The sequence below is a fragment of the Odocoileus virginianus genome, chromosome 6 (assembly GCF_023699985.2).
Source record: "Odocoileus virginianus isolate 20LAN1187 ecotype Illinois chromosome 6, Ovbor_1.2, whole genome shotgun sequence".
Lineage (NCBI taxonomy): Eukaryota > Metazoa > Chordata > Mammalia > Artiodactyla > Cervidae > Odocoileus > Odocoileus virginianus.
The window spans coordinates 72692863-72720268 of NC_069679.1; the positions used below are offsets into that span (position 1 = coordinate 72692863).

General features: G+C 49.6%; 1 protein-coding gene across 6 annotated transcripts; it reads right to left on the reverse strand.

Annotated features, from left to right (window-relative positions):
* Positions 1-303: 303 nt before the first annotated feature.
* Positions 304-14426, reverse strand: ABCD4 (ATP binding cassette subfamily D member 4). 6 transcript variants are annotated; one of them, XM_020906896.2, is made up of 19 exons: positions 14309-14424; positions 13169-13287; positions 12905-13032; positions 11510-11649; positions 10118-10234; positions 9655-9780; positions 8964-9014; positions 7052-7146; positions 6699-6820; positions 6506-6597; positions 6234-6323; positions 4294-4502; positions 4026-4117; positions 3299-3335; positions 2870-2919; positions 2369-2421; positions 1911-1987; positions 975-1090; positions 304-815 (listed from the first exon to the last, which is right to left on the reverse strand). In XM_020906896.2, exons 1-19 carry the CDS (start codon positions 14344-14346, stop codon positions 747-749), a joined length of 1821 nt encoding a protein of 606 aa, XP_020762555.2. In that variant the 5' UTR covers positions 14347-14424; the 3' UTR covers positions 304-746. The 6 variants fall into 6 exon arrangements, with proteins under 6 accessions (XP_020762555.2, XP_070325724.1, XP_070325725.1 ...); XM_020906897.2 differs by lacking the exons at positions 304-815; positions 975-1090 and adding an exon at positions 1097-1609 and having other exon boundaries at positions 14309-14426; XM_070469623.1 differs by lacking the exons at positions 8964-9014; positions 9655-9780 and having other exon boundaries at positions 14309-14425.
* Between the last annotated feature and the right edge of the window lie 12980 nt (positions 14427-27406).

The window sequence follows — 27406 nt, forward strand, 5'->3', positions numbered from 1 at the left end:
TGTACAGACAGCAAGTCTCCTGTGTAGGCACAGCATTGGGCTGTTATTTCACAACACTACCAGGGTCTCAAAGACAAGTCTGGAGAGTCAACTAAAAAATCATCTCAGGGACCTCTCGGTGGTGCAGTGGTCCAGTGGTAAGACACAGCACATCCACTACAGGGGACATGGATTTGACCCCTGGATGGAGAACTAAGATCCTCTATCCCACATGGATCCCACATCCCACATACGTACTGTGTGGCCACAAATAAAAAAAATAAAGATCATCTTATGAAGAAGAAAGAGAAAATAGGAAAGCCGCAAGTTGAAAAAAAAGTTTATCTTTTCTTTAAAAAAAGTTATAAAATTTATATAGCTGATTAAAGTTTAAAATCCTATGCAAAAATTGATGTTATTTGAAAGACTTCCGGATTGCTTGACTCCCAAGTCCAATACACTCTTCCATTTCGACCCTTCATCTCTTATAGATTCCACACTTCCACGTTTTCTTTAGAAAACACGATCTGAGGTTATACGTAAGTGATCAGCATTTCAAGTGTACAAAGCGGTGTCTGAGGTAGCAGGAGGCATGCTGGCAGGATGAGTGGTGTGGAGGCTCACATGTGGGCTGAGCCCACTGCCGCCAGCGTTCCCCACACTGCGAGGCAAACCTGGGGCTCCTTCCTCGCCCGTCAGCCCTCCTGGTCTCTCCTGGGGACACGACCTCCAGAGCCTGGCTCTCCTTCCAGTGCCCAGCCTTGGTTTCATTCCACTTTGATTCTGGTCAGCTCCCACCTTCCGTCTCCACAGAGTTTCAGAAGCAAGGAGTGAAACTACAAGAGACCCCCACCACCACGCAGTGATCAGGCTGCCCTGGCTGTGATCGACCCCCGGCCCACTCTGCCATCCCCACTCCCCATTCCGCTGGCCGCCCGCCAGGCCCAGCCTTGGGGTTCCTCCTGGTCCTCGGGCCATCCTGTGGGCACGGGTACCTTCTCGAGGCTGCGCCGATGGCCCACGCTGATGAATGTCATGCCCAGCTGCTGGCCGATGCGGTACAGCTCGCTCTCCACCTCCTCGGTCAGGGCACTGGTGGCTTCATCAAGCACTGAGGACAGAACCCAGCAGGAAGACGTGGGGGCCTGCGGTCCATCTACCTCTGCTGCTCCTCCAACCCACGCCCACCTCTGGCTGGGACCTGATGAGAGGCTGAAAACTGCTCTGCCTCCCAGGAGCCCTTCCTTGGGGAGACCACGGGCAAAGGAACAGAGGGTGAGGCTTCATTTGGGAAGCCACTGCCAGCAGGGGGACAGAATCCTTCAGCTTCCTATGGATGAATATCAGCCACTGCCTTGGACCACTCAATCTGTGGAATCCTAGTTCCCTCAAGGACGTCAGTTCCTAGAAAAGTTCATATCTGCCATCCCTCTGCCAGGTACAGCTGGGGAGATGGCAGAGTCTGAGGACCAAAATCAGAAGCCCTCTCAAGGCTGCCTCCAGCTGCTGCACTGGCTGAAAGCTTAAGACTCGGCAGTTTAATATATGGAGGCTTCCCCGATGGCTCAGTGGTAAAGAATCTGCCTGTGACGCTGGAGACCCGGGTCTGATCTCTGAGTGGGAAGGTTCCCTGGAGGAGGAAATGGCAACTCACTCCAGTATTCTTGCCTGGAGAATCCCACGGACAGAGGAGCCTGGTGGGCTACAGTCCAAAGGGTCACAAAGAGTCAGACACTACTGAGTGGTTTTATATATACCTGAGGATGCCAAGCACTGCTGCCCCCCAGCAGGGACAGAGACACCTGGCCAGGCACAGGTGTGCTCTCCTACCCATACCCATGACTCTCCAGGTGCACTTGAACAACACGCTGCTACACCTGTGAGCGCACACGGTACCTGGATGGCACACGCACCTACAGGGCGAACCTCACCTGCGTACTTCGGCTGCAGGTAGAAGAGCCGGGCAAAGGAGAGCCTCTGCATCTCTCCCGGGGACAGAACATCATACCTGCGGAAAGGGAGGGGGAGAGGCTCACTGGAGGAAGGAGCATATAGCTTGGCTTCTGCACAGAATGGCCTAGGCAGGAAGAGGCTCTCACTGCAGACAGACTGTCCCAGGGCCCCCACTTCCCACCAGAACCCCACTGCCCACATGAGACAAGGCCAAAACTCTGTACGCAAGGATATGAACCAGGCCCCTAATGGGCCAGCAACACGCTGGGATTTGGGGTCAGGAGCCAGTTCATCCTTTGCCAGGACCCCTGGGACCCTAATGGGCCAGCAATGCCCTGGAATTTGGGGTCAGGAGTCAGTTCATCCCTTGCCAGGACCCCTGAGAGCCACTGTCTTTGGGGGAGCTGTCTCTGGAGCACGCCAACCTCCTCCTTACCAGTTCCAATCGACCTGCTGGTCCAGACCTTCTGTCCTTGCCACCAAGCTGGACTGTAACACACCGGAGGGAACGATGGGTCCGTGGAAGGGCTCCTCCCTGTCTCTTCCCATCCCGAGGACCGCCTCAGCCCCACCACATACATCTACCCCGGGCAGTGCAGCAAGTGGGGGCTGGGGGAGCAGTCTGCCCCAGGCAGAGAGGGGAAGTCCATCAGCTACTGTTTAGACTCGCTGGAGTGTGGGGACCAGCGAAAGCAACCCAACATGGTGTTATCATTGTTTTAAAAATTGCTACAGAGTGATCTCTGCTTGTTTCCCATACCTGGCCAACAGCTCCCACTGCTGATTTATATGCCCACCCTCAACCTCCCTGCCCTCGCCCCAGGCTCAGACCTCCAGTCCCCGGCCAGGGACAGTAGGTCTGGCCCTGTTCGGCTGGCACCTGTGTGGTCGGTGCTACCAGGTGGGCTTGGACCTCAGGGTCCTTGCCCTCACTTACCAGGCCTGCCAGCTCCAAGAATCTTATGATCCTCTCATCATCGGTAGAACCTACAAGACACAGAAGTCAGCGCCTCTGGGTGGCCAGAATAGATGGGGCGCATCATGACAGGGGGCAGCAGGGGCGGGCGGGCAGAGGTGGAGGCACCAGAATGGGGGCCAGGGCTCTGAGTGACAGGTAATAGCACTTAATAAACAAGGGAAGGGCCGGGGAAGGATATGACCCATCCCTTCCCTCCCATGACTGTCTCTCCTCTGCAGGGGGCAGACAGAACAAGATGAGGTCAGGGTACAGACCCCAAAAAGTAACCAGTCAGAGGAAGCGGTGGAGGGGACCCAACCAGAAACCAGCAGCCTGGCTGGGGGCCACCCCCAACAGGCAGAGAAGAGACAGTGGGATGGGGGACATATCCCGAGGGGCCCAGCTCACCTGAGTCTGGGTAGATCTCTTTCAGGGGGTATATCACCTGATAAAACAAAACCACAGTGGCCTGGGTAAGGGCCAAGGAGAGGTGGGACGGCACACAGCCCACCCTTGCTCAGAAACAGGAACTGCCAGAGACCAGGCTCTCTCTACCCGAGGAGAGGAAGAAGCATTCTGGCTGAGGGGCTGGGATGGCAGGCAGCAGGGAGGGCCCCCAAAATCCAAGCTGGTGCTCAGCAAACACATGTGATATTTGGCTTATGGCCCGCACAGGTTAGCCTGCCTCCCGGAGCTGCCCTGAGTACATGGCCTGACCCACAGATGTGAATATAAAACAGGAGCGGTCCATCAGCTACCGTTTAGACCTGCTGGAGTGTGGGAACCAGAAAAAGCAACCTGACGTAGTGTTATCATTGCTACAGAGTGAACCCTGCTTGTTCCCCATACCTGGCTAACAGCTCCCACTGCTGATTTATATGCCCACCCCAACCCTCTCCCTCGCCCCAGGCTCAGACCTCCAGTCCCCGGCCAGGGACAGCAGGGCCAGCCCCGCTGGGCTGGCACCTGTGGTGGTGCTACCAGGTGGGCTTGGACCTCGGGGTCCTTGCCCTCACTTGCTGGGCATGGTTCATTTATGTCCCACCTGCTGCCCCAGCTCTCTAGGGCTGAGACCTGTCAGCCTACCAGGGGCCAGGTTGGGGGGTGGGGTGGGAGGAGTGGGCCCCGGGCTGACCTGCTCCCGAAGGGTCCCGTCAGTGAAGAAAGGCTTTTGGGGCAGGAACAGCACCCCGTGGGGTCCAAAGTCTGCCAGCATCTGCACTGAGCCTGCAGAACCCACAGAAACCTTTGTTTGGGCATCTTCCAAAAGGCAACTGCCCCTCACTCTCCTCCAAGAGGCTTGATCCTTACAGACAGATGCACACACTTACCCACACGCACACACATGCACTCCAACCCCCCAGGCCAAGGCTGGCTCAGAGACGGGGCAGGCTGGTCCTCACCCCGTGCGCTTGCCCAGAGGCCGCCCAGAACCCGGAGCAAGGAGGTCTTGCCGGTGCCCGTGTTGCCTGTGATGAGCAGGCTCTGCCCCTCAGAGATCTTCAGGCTCAGGTCCTTGATTAAGGGTTTGTGAGAAGAGGGGGCGCAGATGCAGACCCGCTCGAGGAGGAAAGCTGTATCTGCTGGCTCTGTCGCTGGCCCTCCCGGGTCCCTGGGGTCCGAGAAGGGAGGAGATGGGGGGAAGAAAAGCACTGTCAGTGCTGCTGGGAGGGGCAGAGCCCCTTCTCCTTGGGGGCAAATCACCTCTGAACTGGGCGGCTGCCTTGGGCTCAACTGTGGCCTCAGAAATATGCTGAAGTTCCAACCCCTGTACCTCAGAAGGTGACTGCATTTGGAGACAGGGTCTTTAAAGGGGTGAAGGTGAAAGTCGCTCAGTCATGTTCGACTCTTTGTGACCCCATGGACTATACAGTCCATGGACTTCTCCAGGCCAGAATACTGGAGTGGGTAGCCTATCCCTTCTCCAGAGGATCTTCCTGACCCAGGAATTGAATCAGGGTCTCCTGCATTGCAGGTGGATTCTTTACCAACTGAGCTATCAGGAGTGAGTACATTCAAATGAGGCCGTGATGGTAGGGCCCTAATCCTGCAGGACTGCTGTTCTTTTAAGAAGAGGGAGAGACACACTTAGGGGTGCACAAGCAGAGAAAACGCCATGGAAGGACGCCGTGCAAAAGCAGCTGCCTGCAAGTAAAGGAGCAAGGCCTGGGGAGAAACCAATGCTGCTGCCACCTTGACCTTGGACTTCCAGCCTCCAGAACCATGAGGAAATAAACATCAGCTCTTTAAGCTACCCAGTTTATGGTGGGTAGCTATGGTAGCTATGGGTGTCCTATGGTAGCCCTGGCACCTGCTCCATGGCAGGCCGGGCCAAGTCCTGCCCTTGACTGATCTTAATCATTAATCAGTCTTACCAGCCATGCACCACAGTGGTTATCCCCTCTTGGCAGATGAGGAAACTGAGTCTGGTGGCTAAGTAACTGGCGCAGGGGCACAGAGCTGCATCTGTCCAGTTCTAATGTCAAGAGGTTTTCACAGCATCACAGTGCAATTGAAGGTCAGAAGGGGAATGGAAATACTAACTCGTTCTGGAGCTTCTGGCTCTCCATGGATGCCCATCTTCCCCACAGAAGAGCAACTCCAGTTTCCTACAGTCCCTGCCCCAGTAGCCCACCCCAGTCCCGGGGATTCAGAGATGCATGAAGTTTTCATTCTTAACAGAGGCAACAGTTAAGGTGTTAGCTCCGAAGAAGAGAGTTGAGTGTAGTCCTTGAAATTCAGCCTGTTTCCATTTTTCAAAGCTTACTCTGAGGCCTCCATCCAAACCACCTCCTATGAACTAGGAGACCCAATCCCCACAACAACCCTAAGTTGAAGGTTCCATGAACATCTTCCTTATGGATATGAAGATACTGAGAGGAGTTAGGTAATCTGCTCAAGAAAAGTGAGGATATGAGACAAATCCTTGATACATAGAAAGGTCAGAAACATCCCAGAGCCTGCAAGGATACATGAATGAAGACACCTCTGGGCCTGAGCAGGGACAAAGAACAGACAGGCCCCAAGGAAAGGGGCGGGTGCAGCAGGGCTCGGTGGGAGGAAGAGGGAAGAAAGGAAGAGGAGGGATGCTATTTGGAGTTTCATTAACTCAGGCCCAGGCGGCTGTGTGCACTTTGCTTCCATCAGGTGGGGGGATGGTGTAAATGAACACAGATGATGCAAGAGTGACACGGATGGTGAACATTTACAACATGCCTGCACACAACAGGGGTTTCTTTCATTTGCTCTGCCAGACTCTCCTGCCCAGCCAGGAAAGGGCCGGGCTCCGGGGCGGTTCTGTGGCCCGCATGGTCCACCAGCACACTGCTGGCCCAGGGCTTACCTGGCCAAGTCCCACTGGCTCTCATCCAGAATCTCCCCATCCTGTGACTTTGGGGTCATGTTCAGCAGGGTCTCCTGAAGCTCCCCGATCCTGGGCAAGAAGTGAAAGCCTGAGGAGAATCTCAGGGCCCTGGTGAAGGCCTTCCTCCTTTCTTCCCCTCACACCCATGAGTATTTGGTGAGTTTTTTCTGCTCCTTTTTTTTTCCCCTCGGCTACTTCTCCCAGCGGCACACACTTTGCTCAGGACCTGGCGGGGCCAGAGGCAGCCTCACCTGTGTGTGTAGCCCGCCACGTCGGAGAGTGTGGTGGAGAGGTCGATGAGCTGGCTGAAGCAGCTGATGAGATACATGCACACGAAGGCATTCTGGGCAGGACAGAGGGCAGAGAGCCCAGGCCTTGACTCTGAGGCCAAACGGCAGGGAAGCAAGCAGGACTGGGGGCGGGGTCCCCAGGAGGGAGGCTCACCTTGCTGACCAGGCTGCTGAGCTCCGTGGGGCTCAGATCTCCATAGATGCCACTGAAAATGGGGATCGCGATCACGACGTAGCTCAGGATGCTGCCCAGATAGTCAAACATGTTGATGCCGACTGCGGAAGACGCAAGAGACCCAGGGTGAGAGGCCTGGGCATCAAGTGTGTGTGCCCCAAGGGGAACAAGAGGCCAAGCAGCATCAAGCGATTTCCCGAATCCTCACTCTCCTGAGGACACTCACAGCAAAGGCAAACTGATCAGTGCAGAGAGAGAGGAGGGGCTTGTGGGGGGTGGCCGTGGACTATCCCCGCCCCGTGGTTCCTGCCTCCCGGGCTCCCAGCACCTACTGTACAGCCAGAGTTCCTTGGACATCAGCTCCCTCTGGGTCTGAAGGAGTCGCTGCAGCCTGCGGTCTGTCCTCATGTGCTCCACGTGCCCAGCCCTGAGGAGAAAGGCTGGGATGTCCACGGGGTCTGGAGAGCCTCTGCCAGGCTCCTCACACTCCCCTTTCGGGACCAGGCCCACCCAAGTGATCTTTCCTGCAGACCCTCTTGGCCACTAGCAGTCAGCCATTGCTGCATTCATTCAACCTGGTATTGCCGGCAGAAAGAATAGCAACTCTATATAGAGTGGGCAGACCTGGCTCAAATTCTGGCTCTGGCCAGTGACTAGCTGGGTAACACTGACAGGTTATTAAGCCTCTGAGTCTCAGTTTATTCATCTATGAGATGGAGCTTATGATATCTATGTAATAGGCTAACGTGAAAATTTCTGAATTTTATAAAGTGCCAGGCATATGAGCGGCTCCTGATAAAAAACTGCTGTTATGAAACAAATATACACTGAGCAGTCACTAGGTGGCGGGCTTGGTGCTAGTCAGCCAGACAGGTGGATAAAACGGTCCCTGTACTGGAGGAGCTCCCAGTGCAGGACGGCAGGCAAATGCATGCGTTCGTCACCTGGAACATATGGAAAGTGTTACATAAGCCGTGTGTCTGCAGGACTATGGAAGCAAACAGGCCTGATCACTAAGGGAGTCTGGGAAGGCACCCAGGAAATGGTGACTTTAAGCTTCAAGGATGAGCAGAAATTCTCCAGGCAGAAAGGTTAGGGGAGGACAGAGGAGTTTCAGATTTAGCATCAAGGACAGAGAGGCTTCAGGAGAACAAACTCAGAGCCCCAAGAACCAACCTGCTTGGCCCGGAGCCCAAAGCTTCATGAGCAGAGGTTGCAAAATCCATCCAAAAACAATTTAGCACAGGCCCAGCTGTACCTGCTCCCCATAACAAACCTCTCTCAGGCATGCCGAGTGCATGCTAAGTCGCTTCAGTCATGTCCAACTCTGTGGCTCTATGGACTATAGCCTGCCAGGCTCCTCTGTCCATGGGATTCTCCAGGCAAGAGTACTGGAGTGGGTTGCGATGCCCTCCTCCAGGGGATCTTCCCAACCCAGGGATCGGACCCACATCTCTTGCATCTCCTGCATTGATAGGTGGGCTCTTTACCACTAGCATCATCTGGGAAGCCCCTCAACCTCTCTCATAGATTCCTGGAACTCTTGGTGCCCCTCAAGTGGTGGCAGCTACAAACTGCAGCAGAGATAGACAGAAGAGCAAAGTCCCGGGGCTATTAGAACCAGGTGACCCGAGGACAAACTTCCATTCCTTAAACACAAACCTCTGGGCCCTTACTATCAATCCAAACAGAGTCCAGAGTCCTTACAGGAGGCAGAGTTCAGGGACCTGCCGTGGCCGCAGGGGAAGGAATGGGATTTCACAACACGGTTATCAGGACAGAGTCTGTGGGGAGCGGGTCTTCTGATCTGAGAGGCTCTACTCCCTCCCATGCTACAGAGATGCAGGATTAGCTGTGGACGTCACTGGGCTTCGGGCACTGTGACATTTCCAAATGGCTTTTGGAAAGCCATTTTTTTACAGACAGAAAAGCAGAGGCAATGCCTTATAGTCATCAGCAAGATGATGAAGCAGACACTCATTTCACTCTTAGAATAAATTCTGCCCCATGCTACACCACTAGGAGGAACGACTCATTTCAGAAGCAAACTCACGAACAGAAGGATGAGGCAGACAAGGACAGTGAGGGACATGGGGAGAGGGTCATGGCCAAGTGTGAGGATGCTGCCTGGCCCCTGGCCTTGGCGATGGGGGAGGGTTGTATGATTCACCTGGCCCTCTCTGCCATCTATCTCCCCGATCAGTTATGATGAGGCAGATGGGCAATTATCTCCAAGAGACTCACCTGAAAAAAGCAGCAGGCTCAGCATTCACCCGGATCTGCATGTGCTTGAACCTGGGCAGACCAGAGGTAAATGTGTGCTGATGGTGGGCAGGACGGAGCCCTCTCCTTTCAGAGTCCTGGATCAACAGGACCTCCAGGCAAAGAGGAACATGGCTCCCCTTCAACACTGTGGCTGCCTCAGCCCAACCCTTCCCCGGACTGTCATAGGGTGGGAAATCCCAGGCCTGGGTGGAGTGGCAGGAGCCCTGCAGACAGGGCAGCCCCTCGCCTCGCTCCAGAGAGGACAGGTACATGCCTGCAACCACCCCTCCACCTCCCAGGGCCGGGTCTGAAGGAGGAGGCCAGGAAGCATAGATCAGGGCCCAGATCCACGGGCTGACTTGAATGAGGGCGTCTGGAACAGCATGTGAGAAGGCCAAGGGATGATGGTGCCGAGGGCCAACCAGTCACCATTCTCACTGCTGCTCATGTATCATCTCATTAATTCCCTTTACGATTCTCTCCATTGGGGACAGTACCATCTCCATTTTAGAGATAGGAAGATGGAAGTTTAGAGAGGTTAAAGACCTCCCCCGAGAGCACATGGCTAGTGACTGGCATAACTGGGATTTAAACTCAGGCAGACTTTTTCCAGACCCCATTCCTTACGCATTATGCCTGACCCAAAAGCCCCCGAGCAAGGGAGACCCACCTGAAATCCCCCTCCAGCTTCTCCTGCTGCACCAGCTTTGCCACAATGGGACCCATCAACACTCTGTTCACCACGGTTCCCAGGATGAAATACCCGAAGATGCTCACAGGCCCGAGCCAGCTGGTGCTGAAATGCGGAGCAAGGGAGGGTGTGGAGAGGGACATATGCCCGCAGGCCTCGGCCCTGACTCCTGCCCCTGTTCTGGGCAGCCCCTGTGGGGCCTCTGCTCCTACGTGGGGGCACCCGGTACCTTGACAGAGACACACTACAGGGCCAAAGGGAGGGCCAGGGCCCGAACAGGCAAGATGGGAAGACTTCCTGGGGTGCAGGTGGGAGGGAAGGAAGACCTCTCTGGACCCTGACCCGGGAGAGTGGACTCCCCTTCGGCATGTGAGTGAGGGACTCGGGGGAACCAGCGGGCAGGGAAGGATGGGAGGCACGCCAGCAAGAGGAGAGGCTTCACCTCCGGAAGCACTGGTAGGTGTAGTAGACGAGGGTGAAGGGGGAGATGATCAGCTTGCTGGCCATGCTGCTGAGTTGCCGACAGAACCGCTCCACATCCTGGCTGATGCGCTGGTCCCTGGAGCCAACGACACACAGTGACTGGACCCAGGAAGCTGGCTTTGGGGTGAGAGCTAAGGTAGTTCCAGGTTACCTCTGATTCTGAACCTGCCTTGCAACGACCCCATGGGAAGAGGGACCCAGACAAGGGCTGGTCTCCTAAAGGCAATGAGACCCTTAGGATCTTCAAACAGGGTTGTGGAGAGTGGCTTCTTATGGCACTTCAGTCCATCCCTCAGAAAAAAAAATGGCAACTGAAAGGTCCAGCACCCAAGGGGCCTGAGCTGGCTCCGAGCAGAACCAAAGAAGGACTTGTGGGTGGGTGACCCGAGTTTCTGGATGATTAGGAAAGCTCTCTGGCTTATCTCACTCTTCCCAACCTCTCCCTCACGAGCCGGAGCCTGCCCCCCATTTTAGCTATGTGGCTGTGGAAGCTCTGTATGGGTTCAGCCATGGAGAAGATGCCTAGAAGAGAAAGTCAAGAGGCATCAGGGCAGGACGTCTCTGGTAGTCCAGTGGTTGAGAATCCACCTTCCAATGCAAGGGGACATGGGTTCAATCCCCAGTCAGGGAACTGAAATCCCACATACCACAGGGTGACTAAGCTTGCATGCCTCAACTAAGACCGAATGGAGCCAAATAAATACATTTAAAAAAAAAGAAGAAGCATCAGGACCTCCCAAGAGCCTTTGCTGCACAGCTCCGCATAAGCTGAGGAAAGGTTACCTCAGACAACGAAGAGCTTGGAAGGGTGGTGAGTGGGGAGGAAATGAGTGTGAAGAGAGACTCCATACGTCCCATCCCAACACCAAGGCCACAAAGACTCCTAACTCCCAGAGAGGCATGAGCTTGGGCAAATCCCTTGCATTCCCTGGGCCTCAGTTTCCTCACCTGTAAGGGAACCCGGGACTCAGTGAACCTAAGAGAGGTGACAGAACGGGGACTGGAATCCCAGACTGAGTCCTAGACAGCAGCAATTTTTTACTGCTGAAAATCAGAGAGCCGGTTTTCTTGCTTTTTTCTAGCAAGGACTTTTATCTCTGTCTTGGGGGTGCCTTGTTTGGAGGCCCAGGATATGAAATGGACAAAAGAGAGCTGCTCTTGGCCTCTTCTTTCAGCTCCCTGTCCTCAGGCATGCAGAGCACCCGCCCCGCCGTGGCGTGGCTCCAGGCAACAACATTTGCAGATAACTGCAGATGACCTCATGGGGTCCCAGCAGGGCCTCTCCTGGGCTGAGTCATCCCAGATGGATGAACCCCGTAGAGGGTGGGGAGGACTGACAGGGGGCGCCTACGGGTTATCGACGTCATCCCGCAGCACATTGAGGGTGTAGTACACGCGGCCCCGGAAGTAGAGGCGGTGGAGGTGCTCAGTGAGGTCCTTCCTCCAGCTCACATACAGCAGGTTGCAGATGAACTGGTCGAAGCTCTTGAGCTGAGCAGTGGGGGAGACAGGGGGGAGGGAGAGACACATCATTCTTCCTGCAAGCGTCAGCTCCCAGCTCAGGCTGGCGGAAAGCCTCTGCCGACCAGTCCCAGCCCAACGGGTGTCCACTCAGCACTGGAGCCTGTTAAAGCCTCAAGTCATGGGATTGCTCCCTTCCTCTTTCACGCATGTGTTCATTCCTTCACCAAAGGCAAGGCCCTCCAGCCCCCACATGCTTCTGGAGATTGGAGACAGTATCTTCTCTTCCATTTGTTCTTATTTTTCTGTCCCCCCAAACCTGGAACAGGGTTCTATACACATAGGTGCTTACTGACAGAAGACCCAACAGAAGTGAAAAAGTGTGATGAGAAGTGGCTTCCCCAAGAAAACCGGTGATGCGGCCTGGCAGAGCATCAGGCGTGAGTCCTAGCAGAGCCCTGACTCTGACCATTTATGGGGCCTCTGTATGCTAAGCAAGAGGGAGGTAACGGTGAGGTCACAGTCTGGTGAAAACACAGACAGTCCCCAGGCTGTAAGGAGTGTTAGGGCAGAGGTAAACGCAAAAGGATTAGCGGGGCTTCCCTGGTGGTCCAATGGCTAAGACTCCAAGCTCCCAACGCAGGGGGCCCCAGGTTTGATCCCTGGTCAGGGAACTAACTAAGATCTCACATGCCTCAAGGTACAGCCAAAAAAAAAAAAAGATTAGCAATTCAAAGGGGTGGAGTTGGTGGAGGAAACATGAAAGAAAAGTTGAGGATGATCTGAAGGAGGTGACAGAGGAATCGTGAAAAGTCAGCAGGCATTAAGCAAGTGAATGAGGGGTGGGGGGAGGAGGCCATTCCGTGAGGAAGCAGCAGGTGCAAAGGCTGGGAGATGTGACAAGTGCCAGGCCCAGTCACAGCCTCAGCGTGTCAGAGGACAGCAGCGGCTCTGGCTGCTGAGCCCGGTTTTCAGGGGCTCTGAGCTCCCTGAAGCAAGAGTTCTGGGAACAGAAGCGACAATGATCTTTTCTGTTAAATGCTGAATTAAACCAGAACCCTGTGGCGGAGCCCCAAGAGCTTGAAACAATTGCAGAATTGGTCTCATGTGGGCAAACAGGCAAGATCAATGCCCTGCCTAGAGTTCTGACCCTGAGTTCCCAGAAGAGGGAGGGAACACATGCGCACCGCTTGGTTCCTGCTTCCTGATGACTAAGTCCCACCGGGCACTGGCCAGACATCACACTAGGCTGGAGGGGAAGAGAGATGTGGGGAGAAGACCTTACCATGGAGTTGAGGACGATCAGCACGACAGACAGGAACGTCAGGGTCTTAAATCCATTCAAGTCTTTGTTTCCTAGGACTCCAAAGTACTGACTGGGGATCAAGCCAACCCGGTAGATCACCAGTTGTTCTGGTGGGAGGGGGAGGAGGCAGGAATCAGTAAGGAGGGGTGAGAAAAGTCAGAGGAAGGCTTCTTCTTGTATCCACGTGTCATCAACACCCCGCAGAAGGAAAACGACCCCACGAGCCTGGGCTCATTCACTCACCCAGTAGGGCCACACACAAAAGGGTCAGGAACATCAAGGCATTCTGTGATGACCAAGAGGGAAATAAAACTTTCTGTATCTGCAGGAACCGCTGGAGAAATTGCAGACCTAACCTGGGTCTGAAGAAGAGAAGCAGAGAGAAGCCTAAGAGGACAACGGAGCCTTAGAGAGCAGTGACTAAACTTATCTACACCTGTTGTGGGTTGGGGCTGAGGCCATGTAGAAAGAATGTTTTACAAATGCTGAAGACAGTAGGCTGGGAACAGACCAGGGGATTAAAAAGGAATTTCTTTAAGTTGACAAATGCTATGAAAGGTTATTTACCAAAAACCTATGGCTAAATTAATAAAGAAATTTTAGCCACACCCTCTTTTTGGTCACAGACAAGGAAACCCGCTACATCCATTCTCAAATAAGACCCCCAAACCAAAAACTAAAAGGCAGGAAAACTCACAACTTTAACTCAGAATTAAGTACTTTTGTTCAACATAGTGCCATAGATTCAGACATTTCGGAGAAGGGAAAGGTAATAAAATCTACGCACACAAGAAATTCCTGCGTCAGGAAGACAGGAAATCCACAGAAAAGTGGGAAAAGGACGTAAAAAAGGGGAAAGTCAAATACTTAAAAGAGGAAAGTTAACACAATGGAATACCACCTTACACTGATTAAGTTGATACACATTAGAAAACCCAAACAATACCAAACACTGGGTGGGTGGGGGTCGGTGGTTGAAAGGGAACTGGAACCGGGAAACCGGGTGTGATCACTCCGGAGAACAAAGTGGTGTTGGGAAGCCGGGTGTGATCACTCCGGAGAACAAATTCAGCAGAATTAAGCGTGACCGAGCATCCTACCCTGGGGTGAACAATCCAAAGAAAAATCTAAGCACTAAGTGTCCATCACTAGGAGAATGTATAAGTCAACTGCGGTCTAATGACCTTAGGTAGCACCACCCAGCACTCAGAAGTGAAAACTAGATTACTATAGCATGCATGATCTCAAAAACACAATGTTGAATAAAAAGTTTTTTAAAAATCACAGCATGTTATGAAGTTGGAAGGTGCTGTACCTTTTCCCCAAACAGCCCCGAGTAAGACGTCCCAAGGCCCGGCCGTCCTCCCCAGCCGCCCTGCTAACCTGCCGCCAGGCCGGGGCGCGGGTCCCCGGATCGCCATGAACAGGGATCTGACCGACGCGGGAGCCGGGCAGCCCCCGGGTTGGCTCCGGGCGGAGTCCGAAGAGCGCGCGGCCTGCCGAAGAGGGGCGGGGCCCCGCGCCAGGGCGGGGGCCGGACCCGGCTACCACAGAGACTGGCGGATAGAGAGGAAGCCGCAGGGCGACGCCGCCGCTCCCGGAAGCTACTGACTTCTCTTGAAAAGAACCAGAGCGCTGTCTGTCGACCCGGCGCCTAGGGCGCCCTCTCCTGGATGTTAAGTTTCCCCTTAGGCAAGAAGCAGCGGAGAATGTGACCGGAGTATTTTTAACTCGAATTATACATGTTTCGAATTATACAGGAACCAGAGGTCAGATTGGCAACATCCGTTGGATCATCGGAAAAGGAAGAGAGTTCCAGAAAAACATTTACTTCTGCTCTATTGATTACGCCAAAGCCTTTGACTGTGTGAATCACAACAAACTGGAAAATTCTGAAAGAGATGGGAATACCAGACCACCTGACCTGCCTCCTGAGAAATCTGTATGCAGGTCAAGAAGCAACAGTTAGAACTGGACTTGGGACAACAGACTGGTTCCAAATCGGGAAAGGAGTACGTCAAGGCTGTATAATGTCACCCTGTTTATTTAATTTATATGCAGGATACATCATGCGAAATGCCGGGCTGGATGAAGCACAAGCTGGAATCAGTATTGCTGGAGAAATATCAATGACCTCAGATATGCAGATGACACTTATGGCAGAAAGCAAAGAGGAACTAAAGAGCCTCTTGATGAAAGTGAAAGACGAGAGTGAAAAAGCTGGCTTAAAACTCAACGTTCAGAAAACTAAGATCACGGCATCTGGTCCCATCACTTCATGGCAAATAGATGGGGAAACAATGGAAACAGTGACAGACTTGATTTTTTTGGGCTCCAATATAACTGCAGATGGTGACAGCAGTCATGAAATTAAAAGACGGTTGGTTGCTCCTTGGAAGAAAAGTTATGACCAACTTAGACAGCATATTAAAAAGCAGAGACATTACTTTGCCAACAGTGTTCGTCTAGTCAAAGCTATGGTTTTTCCAGTAGTCATATATGGATGTGAGAGTTGGACTATAAAGAAAGCTGAGCTCCGAAGAATTGATGCTTTTGAACTGTGGTGTTGGAGAAGACTTGAGAGTCCAAGAAGGAGATCCAACCAGTCAATCTTAAGGGAAATCAGTCCTGAATATTCATTGGAAGGACTGATGCTGAAGCTGAAACTCCAATACTTTGGTCACCTGATGTGAAGAACTGACTCCTTGGAAAAGACCCTGATGCTGGGAAAGATTGAAAGCAGGAGGAGAAGGGGGTGACAAAGGATGAGATGGTTGGATGGCATCACCGACTCAATGTACATGAGTCTGAGTAAGCTCCCGGAGTTGGTGATGGACAGGGAAGCCTGGTGTGCTACAGTCCATGGGAGGTCGCAAAGAGTTGGACACGACTGAGCGACTGAACTGATACATGTTTCACCGGAGAAGGGAAAGGCTACCCACTCCAATATTCTGGCCTGGAGAATTCCATGGACTGTATAGTCCATGGGATCACAAAGAGTCGGACACGACTAAGTGACTTTCACTTCATTTCATACATGTTTAATACCTTCTTCCAAAGATGCCAGAATGATTTTTTTTTTCTTTTTGACAGTGCTGTGCAGTGAGGCTTTCCAGGATCTTAGTTCTCCCACCAGAAATTGAACCTTCACTCACACAGTGACAGGGCAGAGTGCTAACCACTGGATTTTTAGGGAATTCCTAGAGTTATCTTTTAACCACATATGTTAGGCTTCCAATTTCAGTTAGAATAAAATTCAAACATTTCCATGTGATCGGGTCCTCTCACCTTGGTCTTGAACAGGCCACTTTATTTTGGTCTCAGGGTCTTTGCCTGGATCACTCTTCTCCCTAGCCTAAAGCTTTCCACGACTGGCTCATTCTCATCATCAGTTTAATAGGATGTCAGCTGCTCGTCCTACCCAGAATATGCTTTCCTTGCCCCGCCATTCACTATTACATTACATTTTTTATTGTCTTCATGATATTTATCCCTGTCTGAAATCATCTTGTTTCTTTGCTTTATTGTTTGTCTACCTTTATAAGAATACATTTCATTGAGCAGGAACTCTGTCTTGCTCATTGATGTATTCCCAGTACCTCAAACACTGATACTAGGTGTGAGGTAAGTGCTTAATAAATATTTGTTAAATGTCAAATGAATGAAATGCTTGTCAACTGGCTGATGATGAGCAGCATGATCTCTCAGGGTCCTAAGTTTGAATCTGGATGTACCTTCCCACCTTCCTCAGTCCTTAAGTGTCAACTATATTCAAACACTCAACAAGATACAGGTATCACCTGTCTCCTTGGAGTTGACAGTCTAGGTGGGAAGGTCAACCAGCTGACGGTATCACTTGTCTTTGTGAACTGCTGTGACAGTGGAACCATACAGCATGGTTTCTCAGCTTTGGCATCATTGACTTTTGGGGGCTGACAGTTCTTTCTTGGGGGAGTGGAGAGACTGTCCTGTGTATGGTAGGATACTGAGCAGTATCTCTGGCTTCTACTCACTAGATTCCAGCAGCACTACCCCAGATCTGCCAACCAGGACTGTCTCCAGACACTGCCAAATGTGTCTTGGATGGTGGGGGTGGAGAGGAGCAAAACCCTAGCTTTGTCTCACCCCACCCCCACCCCCAGCACTGAAAACCAATGTCTCAGAGCCATAGAGAGGGCCATCCAACTCGGCATGGAGAAAAGGGGAGAGAGGAAAGCTAAGTGATTCCTAGACATGGCAAGAGCATCACTTAGTCTCAAGTGTGATTTCAGAAGTATGTCTTTGTTACTTTGAAAATCAAAAAAATAAACATGTCAGGAGACAGTTTCTGAAAAATTAATAAGGCAACCAAAGTATCAAAGCAAACAATCTCAACCTGCTAGGAAAATCCCTGTTTGCAGCTCTCATCACATTTCACTCTCAAAAGTATTCTGGTTTGGTGTTTGTCCCAGGGCCCCTTAACACTGTTTATTACTTTAAACTTTACAGAATGCTCTATATATCACATCATTCATTAATATTTCCATTTATATTTCTAAATTATCTTTTAAATAATTTCCAGCACTTTAATCCTGAAGTAGGGTAGTGGAAACCTAACAAAACATCTAACATTTAAACAAATAATTTCTTAATATCAGCTACCTCTGTTAAAATTTCCCATTGTAACTGTGATACTTCCTTTTCTTTTTTTTTTTTTTACTGTTTTTTAAAAAATAAAGACCCAAATAAGTTCTCCATATTGTAGTCAATCGATACGTCTTCTAAAACTCTTAATCTATAGCTTCCTCCTCCATCACCTTAGACTAACCACTGTTATCTCTCTCCTGTTTGCAGAAACCTCCTAACTGGTTTCCCCAATTGGATTCTTGATGCTGTTCTAATCCAGCTCCTACATGACAGCCAGGGGAGACTGCCAAAAACAGATCAACACCTTGCTTAAAACCCTTCAGTGGTTCCAAAGTCTCTAGAGCCCTGGCTCCGCTATCCACCCCAACCTTTTAAGGCACCAAGAGACAACCTTGTTCCCTCCTGTTCATTTCTTCCCTCCTGTTCATTTCTACTCTTCCTTCTGTCTTCACTGTAATGTTGCTTCTCAGGAAAGTCCTCTCCAACTGCCTTCTCTAAAGAAAGACTCTATTATTACTTCCCATAACACCCCAGTTTTTCTCCTTGAGGCACTTACTGAAGCTTGGTATTATATTTTCATTTTGTGTGTTTACTTCATTAATGCCTCTCTCCACAGACTATCAGCTGCAGGAGGGCAGGGACCATATCCACCGTGTTCACCTTTGTCCAGAAGCACTCTGTAAGGACACAGTAAATCTTTGTTGAACAAAGTTGAGCAAGACAGTCCCTGACCTCACAAGGTGCACGGGCCACTGTCTCATACTGTTTACTAGGACAACTGAAATTCCCCCTTTCCAGCTGCCAGTCTTGGGGCTTCTTTCTCACTCTCATACAAAGACACAGGGAGACAAATTGGTTAAAGAAAAAAAAAAAAGCCAAGTAATTTGGTAATAAGTATCAGGCTTTAGATGATGCCATAATTTCACTCCCAGGACTTCTCCTATGGATGCAGGAGCACAAAGGGTTAGTCTGGAGGCTGTTTCTGTGGTGTGATAGGGTGAAGGCAAAGCCCTAGAAACAAACAGAATTCCTACCAGAGGAGGAAAGGGTGTAAAAAAGTATGACACAATCACTTTGTGGAATACACTTTGCAGCTCTTAACAAGGATGAGAGAGGCTACAGGGCCACAGAGGTTCAGAACATGGATTTCTGAGCCAGATTACATGGATTCAAATCCCTGCTCTACCACTTAATATCTGTGTGACCTTGGGCAAGTTGCCTCAGTTTCTTCTCTGTGAAGTGGGATGATAATCGTTCTGACATCAGAGAGAGAGAAGTGGGATGATAATTGTTCTGATATCAGAGAGCTCTGGGCAAGTATCTAAACAGGACCTGGCAGTAATCAGCGCTAAATGCTATATTATATAGAAACGTGGGAAAAATGCCCATTTTATATTGTCTCATTCATTTTTAATTCTAGTTTAACTGAAAATTTTAAAACACACATGATAAAAAAAGTCCATACAGGATAGGGCATATTGTGAAAAATAATATGTTTGTTTTTCCTGCTCCAGAGGAAATAACTGTTCACACCTTCTTAGGAATCTTTACAAAAATGTTTCATGCACAGGCAAACTTATATGTGTGATTATTTTTCACACACACATGCACCCCTACCTTTTCCTTTTGAAGTTCGCTTTTTAGGTTTCATAGTATATCTTTGAGTTGCTTCCATACCACACAGACCCCCCCCCATTTCTTCTCACTGCATAATATTCTACTGTATAGAGAAATTATTTATCCAGTTTCCTATTGCTGGATATTTGCTATTACATAGAATGTCGCAATGAATATCCCTGGATATAGCCAAAATATGAGTAATTTTAAAAGACGGCATATTTCATATTTTGTTTGTAAAAAAAAGCACATTTGTGTGTGCATGAGCATACATCTATTTAAAATTATTGGAATCTGTAGGAATTAGGCATGCAAGGAGTGGAGAGAGCAAAACACAGCTTGAACTAAAGAGCCTATATATTTAAACTGGGTTCTTTTTTAAAAAATGTGACCAGCACGGTAAAACCTACCCAGAAGTTATCTCTCAATACAGACAAAACTATTTCCTTCATCTTCTGACCCTCCCAGCTCCTGGTACACACCTCAGTAACAGAGTTCTTCCTTCCTGTCTCCCTGCCAGCCGGCCTATTCATCCTCATGTCCTGTAATACCCAGCCCAGTGCGTGGCACAGGGGTGTTCAGTAAACAGTTCTGGAATGAATGAAGCGACTCTTCTGACCCCAGTTTGCCTGTATATAAAATTAGGATGGAAAAGTGGACCCACAACTCATGGTCATCCTGGGAAATTACTGAGCAATGTGAGCACTCTTGAAAAAGATGAAACAGTGTGTAAAAATACTCAAAAATAGCTGCTTAATCTGAAATTTGTCCTATGGGCTGACCAGGTCTAAACAGCCCTCGGTGTAGCTGATTCAAAGGCTTGTGGCAGCTTCCCCCTGAGCCAGCCGGTTAAATGTTTCCCAGACAAAAGGGGGACAGAGCAGGAGGGATAAAGCTGTTAGCAAGCAGAGCCCTGCAGTAGATCTTTTAGATCTGAAACCATCTGGGCCTGTCCCCGCTCCAGAAGGAAATCATTTCGGAAAGATTTATTGGCATCTACTGGGTGGACACTAGGGATATTGGTAGGCGTCTTACAATCATGTACAGGACAGCTCCCCACAACAAAGAATTACCTGTTCCCAAATGTCCAAAGTGGGACTTCCCTGGTGGTCCAGTGGTTAGGACTCCACACCCCCAATGCAGGGGGCCTGGGTTCATTCCATGGTCAGGGAACTGGATCCCACATGCCTCAACTAAGAGTTCACATGCGTGCAACTAAAGACCACAACTAAAGATCACAAGTGCCGCATCTAAGACTCAGCACAAATAAATAAATAAATGCTTTAAAAAAAAAATGTCCAGAGTGCCGAAGCTGAGAAATCTTTCTTTAGAGGAAATGACAACTATTGAATTGGGGATGTATTTTGAAAGTAGAACCAACAGGGGATGTGGATGTAGGGAACGAGAGAAAGAGGAATGGAGTGATTCATCTGAATGAACAATGGTGGCATTTACTGAGATGGGGAACTCTGGGAAGAACAGATTCTGGGTCAGGAGCAGGTGGTTAATTCAAGAGTTGTTTATCAACAGGTTAAATCTGAGATGCCTGTTGAGTACTCAGTGGTGATTTTTTAGAAAATTATTAAAAATTTTTATTTGTTAAAATTCTTTATTTTTGGTTGCCCTGGGCCTTCATTGCTACACATGGGCTTTCTCTAGTTGCAGTGAGCGGGGGCTACTCTTCATTGTGGTGTTCCAGCTTCTCACTGTCCTGGCTTCTCTTATTGTGGAGCCACAGGCTCTAGGCGTGGGCTTTCGTAGCTGGAGCACTCGGGCTCAGTGGTTATGGCAGCTGGGCTTTCGTTGCCTGTGGCAGGTGGAATCTTCCTAGACCAGGGATCCAACTCACGTCCTCTGCATTGGAAGGTGGATTCTCATCCACTGTACCCTCAGGGAAGTCCTCAACAGTGATGTTATTTATGCAATCGGTTGTTTGAGTCTGGAACTCAGGGAAGATGTCTGAACTGGGAGCTCTAGATGTGGGGTGATCAGAAGAAAGGCAGGATTTTAAATCAGCAGATTGCAAGAGGTCACCTAAGGAGTGAATGTAGATTGAAAAGAAGAGGTCAGGGGACTGAGCTCGACGGGAATCCCACATTCAGGTGTAGAACCTGGAGAGGGAGACGGGGAGCCAGCCCCTGAGTTGGGGAAGCAGCAGCAGGGAGGGAGACCCAGGTGGCCTGGGGTCCTGGAAGCCATGGAAAGCAAGCCCTGCCAGGAGCATGGCTGGGTCAGCTGCATTGAATACTGCTGAAGGGATGCAAGTGAGATGAGAATTGCCCAGTGGAATTGCATTGTGGAGCTTGTCAGTGACTTTGACGAAAACAGGCTCCATGGAGTGGGTTCAGGAAAGAGGAGGTAATAAAAACAGAAGCGGGAGTTACAGGCAATTCTTTCAAAGAGTTATGCCCTATAAAAGGAACAGATAATACACCAGTAGTTAGAAGAAAACATGGAGTCAAAGTAAGATATTATAACTTGTTTGTAGGCTTAAGGGAGGATCTAGGAGAAGGGGAAAATACTTGATGTTAACTTCATTTGCATACTTACTACATCTCAGGGGCTGCATTAGGCATTTTATTATGGATTATTTAATTTAACCTGTGCATCAAACCAATGAGGTAGACCATATTGTTTCCCCCATTTCAGAGAGGTCAAAACTTGGGCAAGGAGAAGATGCTTCGGTTACATGGTCATGGTCACATGGCTAGTAAGCCAGAGAACTTGAATGTAACGAGGATGTTTGGCTCTGGAGCCCAAGTTCTCACGTTCTTCTTCATCTGAATTCATCTCTTGCTGCAGATTTTAACCACTGGCTAAAGTTTATTATCGTTTTTTTCCTCCTCCAGAGGAAAACAAAACTATTCACCCTGGAGCTGATCTCCTGGGTTTTGTATCTGGCTGCTCCCACACTAAGCCCTTCTGCTTCTGGAACAAATCTCAGTCTATCATAGCCCACCCCAACCATCACCCACCCTACTGTGTCTACTTGTCAGTCTCCTGCAGTGAAACAGGAGCTCCTCTAGGACAGGGGCTGAGTCTAATTTGTCTAATTCATTTTTCTAGTCCTGGTTGGCAGGACAAGCCCTCAAACAATAAATATTCGTCAAGGAGTTGAATGGGTGTATTGGATGTTGACTGAATGAATGTAAAACTTATTAAGAATATTGGAAGCTATAAGAAAGTTGAATATGGGTATCTAAATTTACAAGCTGGATATAGACACAAGTGCTCTCAAAAGTCAGAGGAGTGGGGGTTTGAGGGTGAGGATGCTTTTTAAAACGGCTGCTCTTCCATAGGGGGCTTCCCTTGTGGCTCAGTTGGTAAAGAATCTGCCTGCAATGCAAGAGACTTCGGTTGGGAAAATCCGCTGGGGAAGGGATTGGCTACCCACCCACTCCAGTATTCTCAGGTTTTCCCTTGTGGATCAGCTGGTAAAAAATCCTCCCGCAATGCGGGAGACCTGGGTTTGATCCCTGGGTTGGGAAGTTCCCCTGGAGAAGGGGAAGGCTACCCACTCCAGTATTCTGGCCTGGAGAATTCTATGAACTGTATAGTCCGTGGGGTCACAAAGAGTCAGACATGACTGGGCAACTTGCTTCCCCCACTTCCATACTGGTGGTGTGTTGAGATGGAGTCCAGCGTCAGTTTCTTCCCTTTCCAAAGAATTCCAGGGTCTTACAATCGGAAGACCAGAGAATCAGGCAACTTGGATTCCAGTCCACGTCCCTCACCCCCTTACCATCTGGATAGGATTGGCAGACAAAATATTGCATGAAATATTTGATATTTGCTATACTAAAAAAATATTCTAAATAAATAATTTTATGAAATTTAACTTTAACTAGGCTCCTATGTTTATTTCTTCAGTCTGGCAGCCTTCCAGCTGGTGACCTTGGCCAAGCTGCATAAAAATCTCTTGAGTTGAATTCAGTTTCTGTATCTATAAAATGGAGAAATCTGAGCTTTCTTTATTGTCAAGAAAATTAAATAGGGTCTTCGAGTAGAGCACTTAACACAGCAAAGGGCACATGGTAAGTGCCCAATATATGAGCTGGCTGACTTCACAACTTTTACTTTAATTTCCTTCTTTTCTAGTGTATTAAAATCTAATCCATCAAATTAGGTTTATGCCCCAGCTTCTCAGAAATGTATCAGTTAATTAAGTGGTCAGTTAACATGAGTTTGGGCAGCTGGCTGGGATGGTGAGGGATGGAGACTTCTAGATTCAGTCCTGGGCCCCAAAGAGGGTTAATGGAGGATCCAAATTCTCATTCCGCCACTAATTTCTCAGATCTTGAAGATCCCCCCAATCATCACACCAGTAAAAGAATGATGTGATTCTTCCAGAAACCAGTAGGGGGCAGAGTGTGTACGTTTGGGGATAGAACTGTGCTTCACCAGGATCAGTAAACGGCAGAGAGGGAGGTTTTCATGTTCCTTGATCCCCTGGAGAAGAAAATGGCAACCTACTCCAGTATTCTTGCCTGAAGAATCCCATGGATGGAAGAGCCTGGTAGGCTACAGTCCACGGGGTCACAAAGAGTCGGACACGACTGAGCGACTTCACTTCACTTCACTTTTAGAGGACAATGGTGGGCCTGAGAAAGCCCCGGGGCGGATACTGGCCAAAGGGCATTAGTGAGGCCCCCAAACCAAGTAAATCAGTCTGTAGAGGACCAGCCCCTGAGGGCAGATTTCTACCCTGTGTAGAAAGAAAAAGAGAGTTTGTATGTTGAAAGACTCCTAAAAGCCAAAAGCAGGTGACAGACAAAAAGAAAAAATTGCAAATTGTATAACAAAGAATTCCAGAATGCATAAAGATCTCCCAGTTCAGTTCAGTTCAGTCGCTCAGTCGTGTCCAACTCTTTGCGACCCTGCGAACTATAGCATGCCAGGCTTCCCTGTCCATCACCAACTCCCGGAGCTTGTTCAAACTCATGTCCATTGAGTCGGTGATGCCCATCAACTGTTAAGTCAAACTGTTAAAGATCTCCCATCCACTGTTAAATCAAAAACCTAAAAGAAAACTGCATAGCAGATATAAACAGACAATCCACATAGGAAATACAAATGGTCAATAAATGTATTAAAAAAAGATGAATCTCTCTAGTAACAGGGAAATACAAACTGAAACAATATTGCAGGAAGTTTTTGCTTTATTTTTCTATGGTTATAAATGGGGAATAACCTAATATTCATTGAATCCCTTTTCTGGGCCAGGTGTTGTGCTGATAGCTCCCTAAACATTAACTCAGCACTTAATTTGTACAGAAACCTTGAGAAGCAGAAACAAACAGTATTCCCTTTTACTATAGAAAACAGCAGCTCAGAAAGGTTAATAACTTGCCTGGAGTTCACTCAGCTCCAAAGGGCAGAGCAGGGCTCAGGCCCAGGCTTCCTTCCTCTCCTGACACTGGTTTTTCTAGGACTTTGTTCCAGGCGCTATCTCATGCTTGAATACAGTGCTTTGGGGAAGGCCCTGGAAACTGTGAACCCCAAGCAACCAGAGAGGAATGGAAGAGTAAAAACAAACAAAAAACCTGAGAAAATCTAACAGCCTTGTAAGTAGGGCTGGTGAAGCAGATTGGAAAGTGGGGGTTTGGGGAAAGGATGACTTGGGAGTTTGAGTTTGGAAGGGTAGGCTGGGGGGCAGGGAACCAGTGGCCGGCCTCAATTTTAAGCAGGATGGAGTCTGGCTGGCCTGAAGTTTCACAGCCTAGGAGGCTGGAACCCAAAGAATCTGTTTGCCGTCCACTGCATGCTGAGTTGTAAATTCTCATTTCTAAACCTTCCAGGCTGCTGGAGTCCGCGACTCCCTCCCCCCATCTCGCACCTGCTGGCAGCGGGGGCTCCGTGAATGGACAAGTTCCCTGAATTCTTGCCCCTTCCCCCAGCTTTTACATAGCCAAGCCCTGGGACAAAAGGCGCCCAGGGCCTGGGGCTCCTTCTCCGGGCTCTTGCCAGCTCCGGGGAGTGCCAGACGGCTGGAGCCACTCCTCACCGCACCATTTACATTTTTTACAGCCTCTATCCTAGCCCCCACCCCCTGCTCCCTCAGGGCCATGGCCAGGGCCGTAGGTCCAGCAGGCCCCAGGGGGCTCCTCACAGTTTCCTGGAGGTTGAGGGCAGTGGCCTGTGAAACACACACCCAGGGCAGCAGAAATACAGATGGGGCTCCATGCTGGGCCCACATCCTAGAATCCTGGGCTGAAGGTGCAGCCCTTTGTTCGGGATGGTTTATTCCCTCCGCCCAGTAGCAGCGGCTGGAATTTGCTTCCCTGGGCCTTGTAAGCCTGATTCCAGGCCCCACAAGGTGACTTCCCTGTAGGATACTGGTCCCTATCTTTCTTGCATGACTCCCTAATCCACTGATAATGCAGCTATTATTTATTGAGCACCTACTGCGTGCCAGGGACAGTGCTAAATGCCTTTGCCTCTGTTCCTTCATTTAATTCTCACATCAACTCAAGATGAAATAAGTGTGGACTCTATTTTCCAGGTGAGGAAAGAGGCTCAGAGAGGACAGGCTCATCCCAGGCCTCTACTGGGTCAGCTGCCAGCCCACGGTCGGCAGTAGTGCCCGGATGTGAACTCACACCCCTCACCTTGACTGAGTCTGAGGACCGATTGGGCAACTCCTCCCTCAGACTCTCCTACACAATCCCCCAGGCCCTGTTGTTTACTTGTTTACCAGCTGGCTCTGAAGTCGGACAAGACATCATTCTGATCTTTCATGACCCTCAGGATGGGCCCCACTGGGCTCCCCTTGCCCTCCAAGGTGGCCGCTACAGAAGCCCACATTTTGTCTCAGACAGTAGTTTAGTAGGGCAGGCCAGGACAAAGAAGAGTTATTTCTCACTTCTGTGCAAGGCCCTGTGGAGATTCAGGCCTGGCTCTGTTTTTGCGGCTCCCTGACCCTCTCCCTCTCATGCAGGCCCTGCCCTTGTGGACTGAGCCGAGCTTCAGACAAAACCAGTGCTGCCTGCTTCTGACTGCCACGTTCCACATCTCCTAATAGCCCCCAAAGTGCTTCCCACTTCCTAGGATATGGGCCAACACATCAAAAGAAACTCTGCAGGAAAAGGAATGAAAACTCTGGACCCTGGCCACCTCCTGCCTCAGACAGAAAAGCTGAAATATGGCCACAGAGGTGGTCATGGTTTCAGTTAGCCCAGCCAGTCCTCAACGCCCTCAAAGGGCCAACCAGTCCTGTCCCTTAAAGGGCTCAGAAGCCACTTCAGCTGCAATTCTCTGTGTATACCTAGCAAATGACAGCACAAAGTGCTTCCTTCATTCATTTACTAAAACCCAAGATAAATACATAAGTATATAAATACTTCCCTACATATTATGTTCTCTGATTAAGCAATTCCACTCAGTGAATCTTACGGAAATGTTTGTACAATGTGTGCAAACATGTCTCCTGCATGTTTTTCTGTAATAGTGAAAAAGTGGAAACAGTCTAAGTGTCCAGTTCCAATTAATTGATTAAATACATTATTGTACCTTCCTGCAATCAAATATCCTACAGCCGCTAGAAGGTGTGAGCTTTTTTAATATGCACCCACCAGGAACGTGATCCATGACATGTTGTTGGGTGAAAAGAAGCATGTAACAGCACGATATATGAATGACATTTTATTTTTGTTTTAAAAATGTATTTATTAAGGTGGAAAGAAGATAAATAATTTTTTAACTTGAGGATTTAGGACAGTGGTTCTCACGTTAACTGCACATTGGCATACCCAGGAATTAAAAAGACCCAGAGGTGCAGGCTCACTCTTGACCATGTGTTATATATCACAGTCTCTTGAGGAGGGAGGCAGTTTTTTAACCTCCCTAGGTGATTCCAATGAGCAGCCAACTTGGGAGATACTACCTTAAAAAAACAGAAGGAAGGAAATGTTGACTCAGAAAGGAAAATGAAGTTGTAACCTTTTTACAAGAAATCTACATAGATATTACCTACTCTGCTCTTTCTGAGGAAAGAAGGAGGTTGGATTTTCTTGAATCTTCACTAACCTTCTTAAACAATGGGTTAGTTGAGTTTAGCCCTGAGCGATATCAAAATTTCTGGCGACACAGGTGTTCCAGAAGTTGACCACTTCAAGCGATTTAGTCTCCAAGGGCAGGAGGAAGGTTACGAGCTCACCTTGCCACACTGTGGGCCTTATTAGTAAACAGGGACACAAATGAAGCACTTTACACAGTGCCTGACACGGTGGAGGTGTTTAA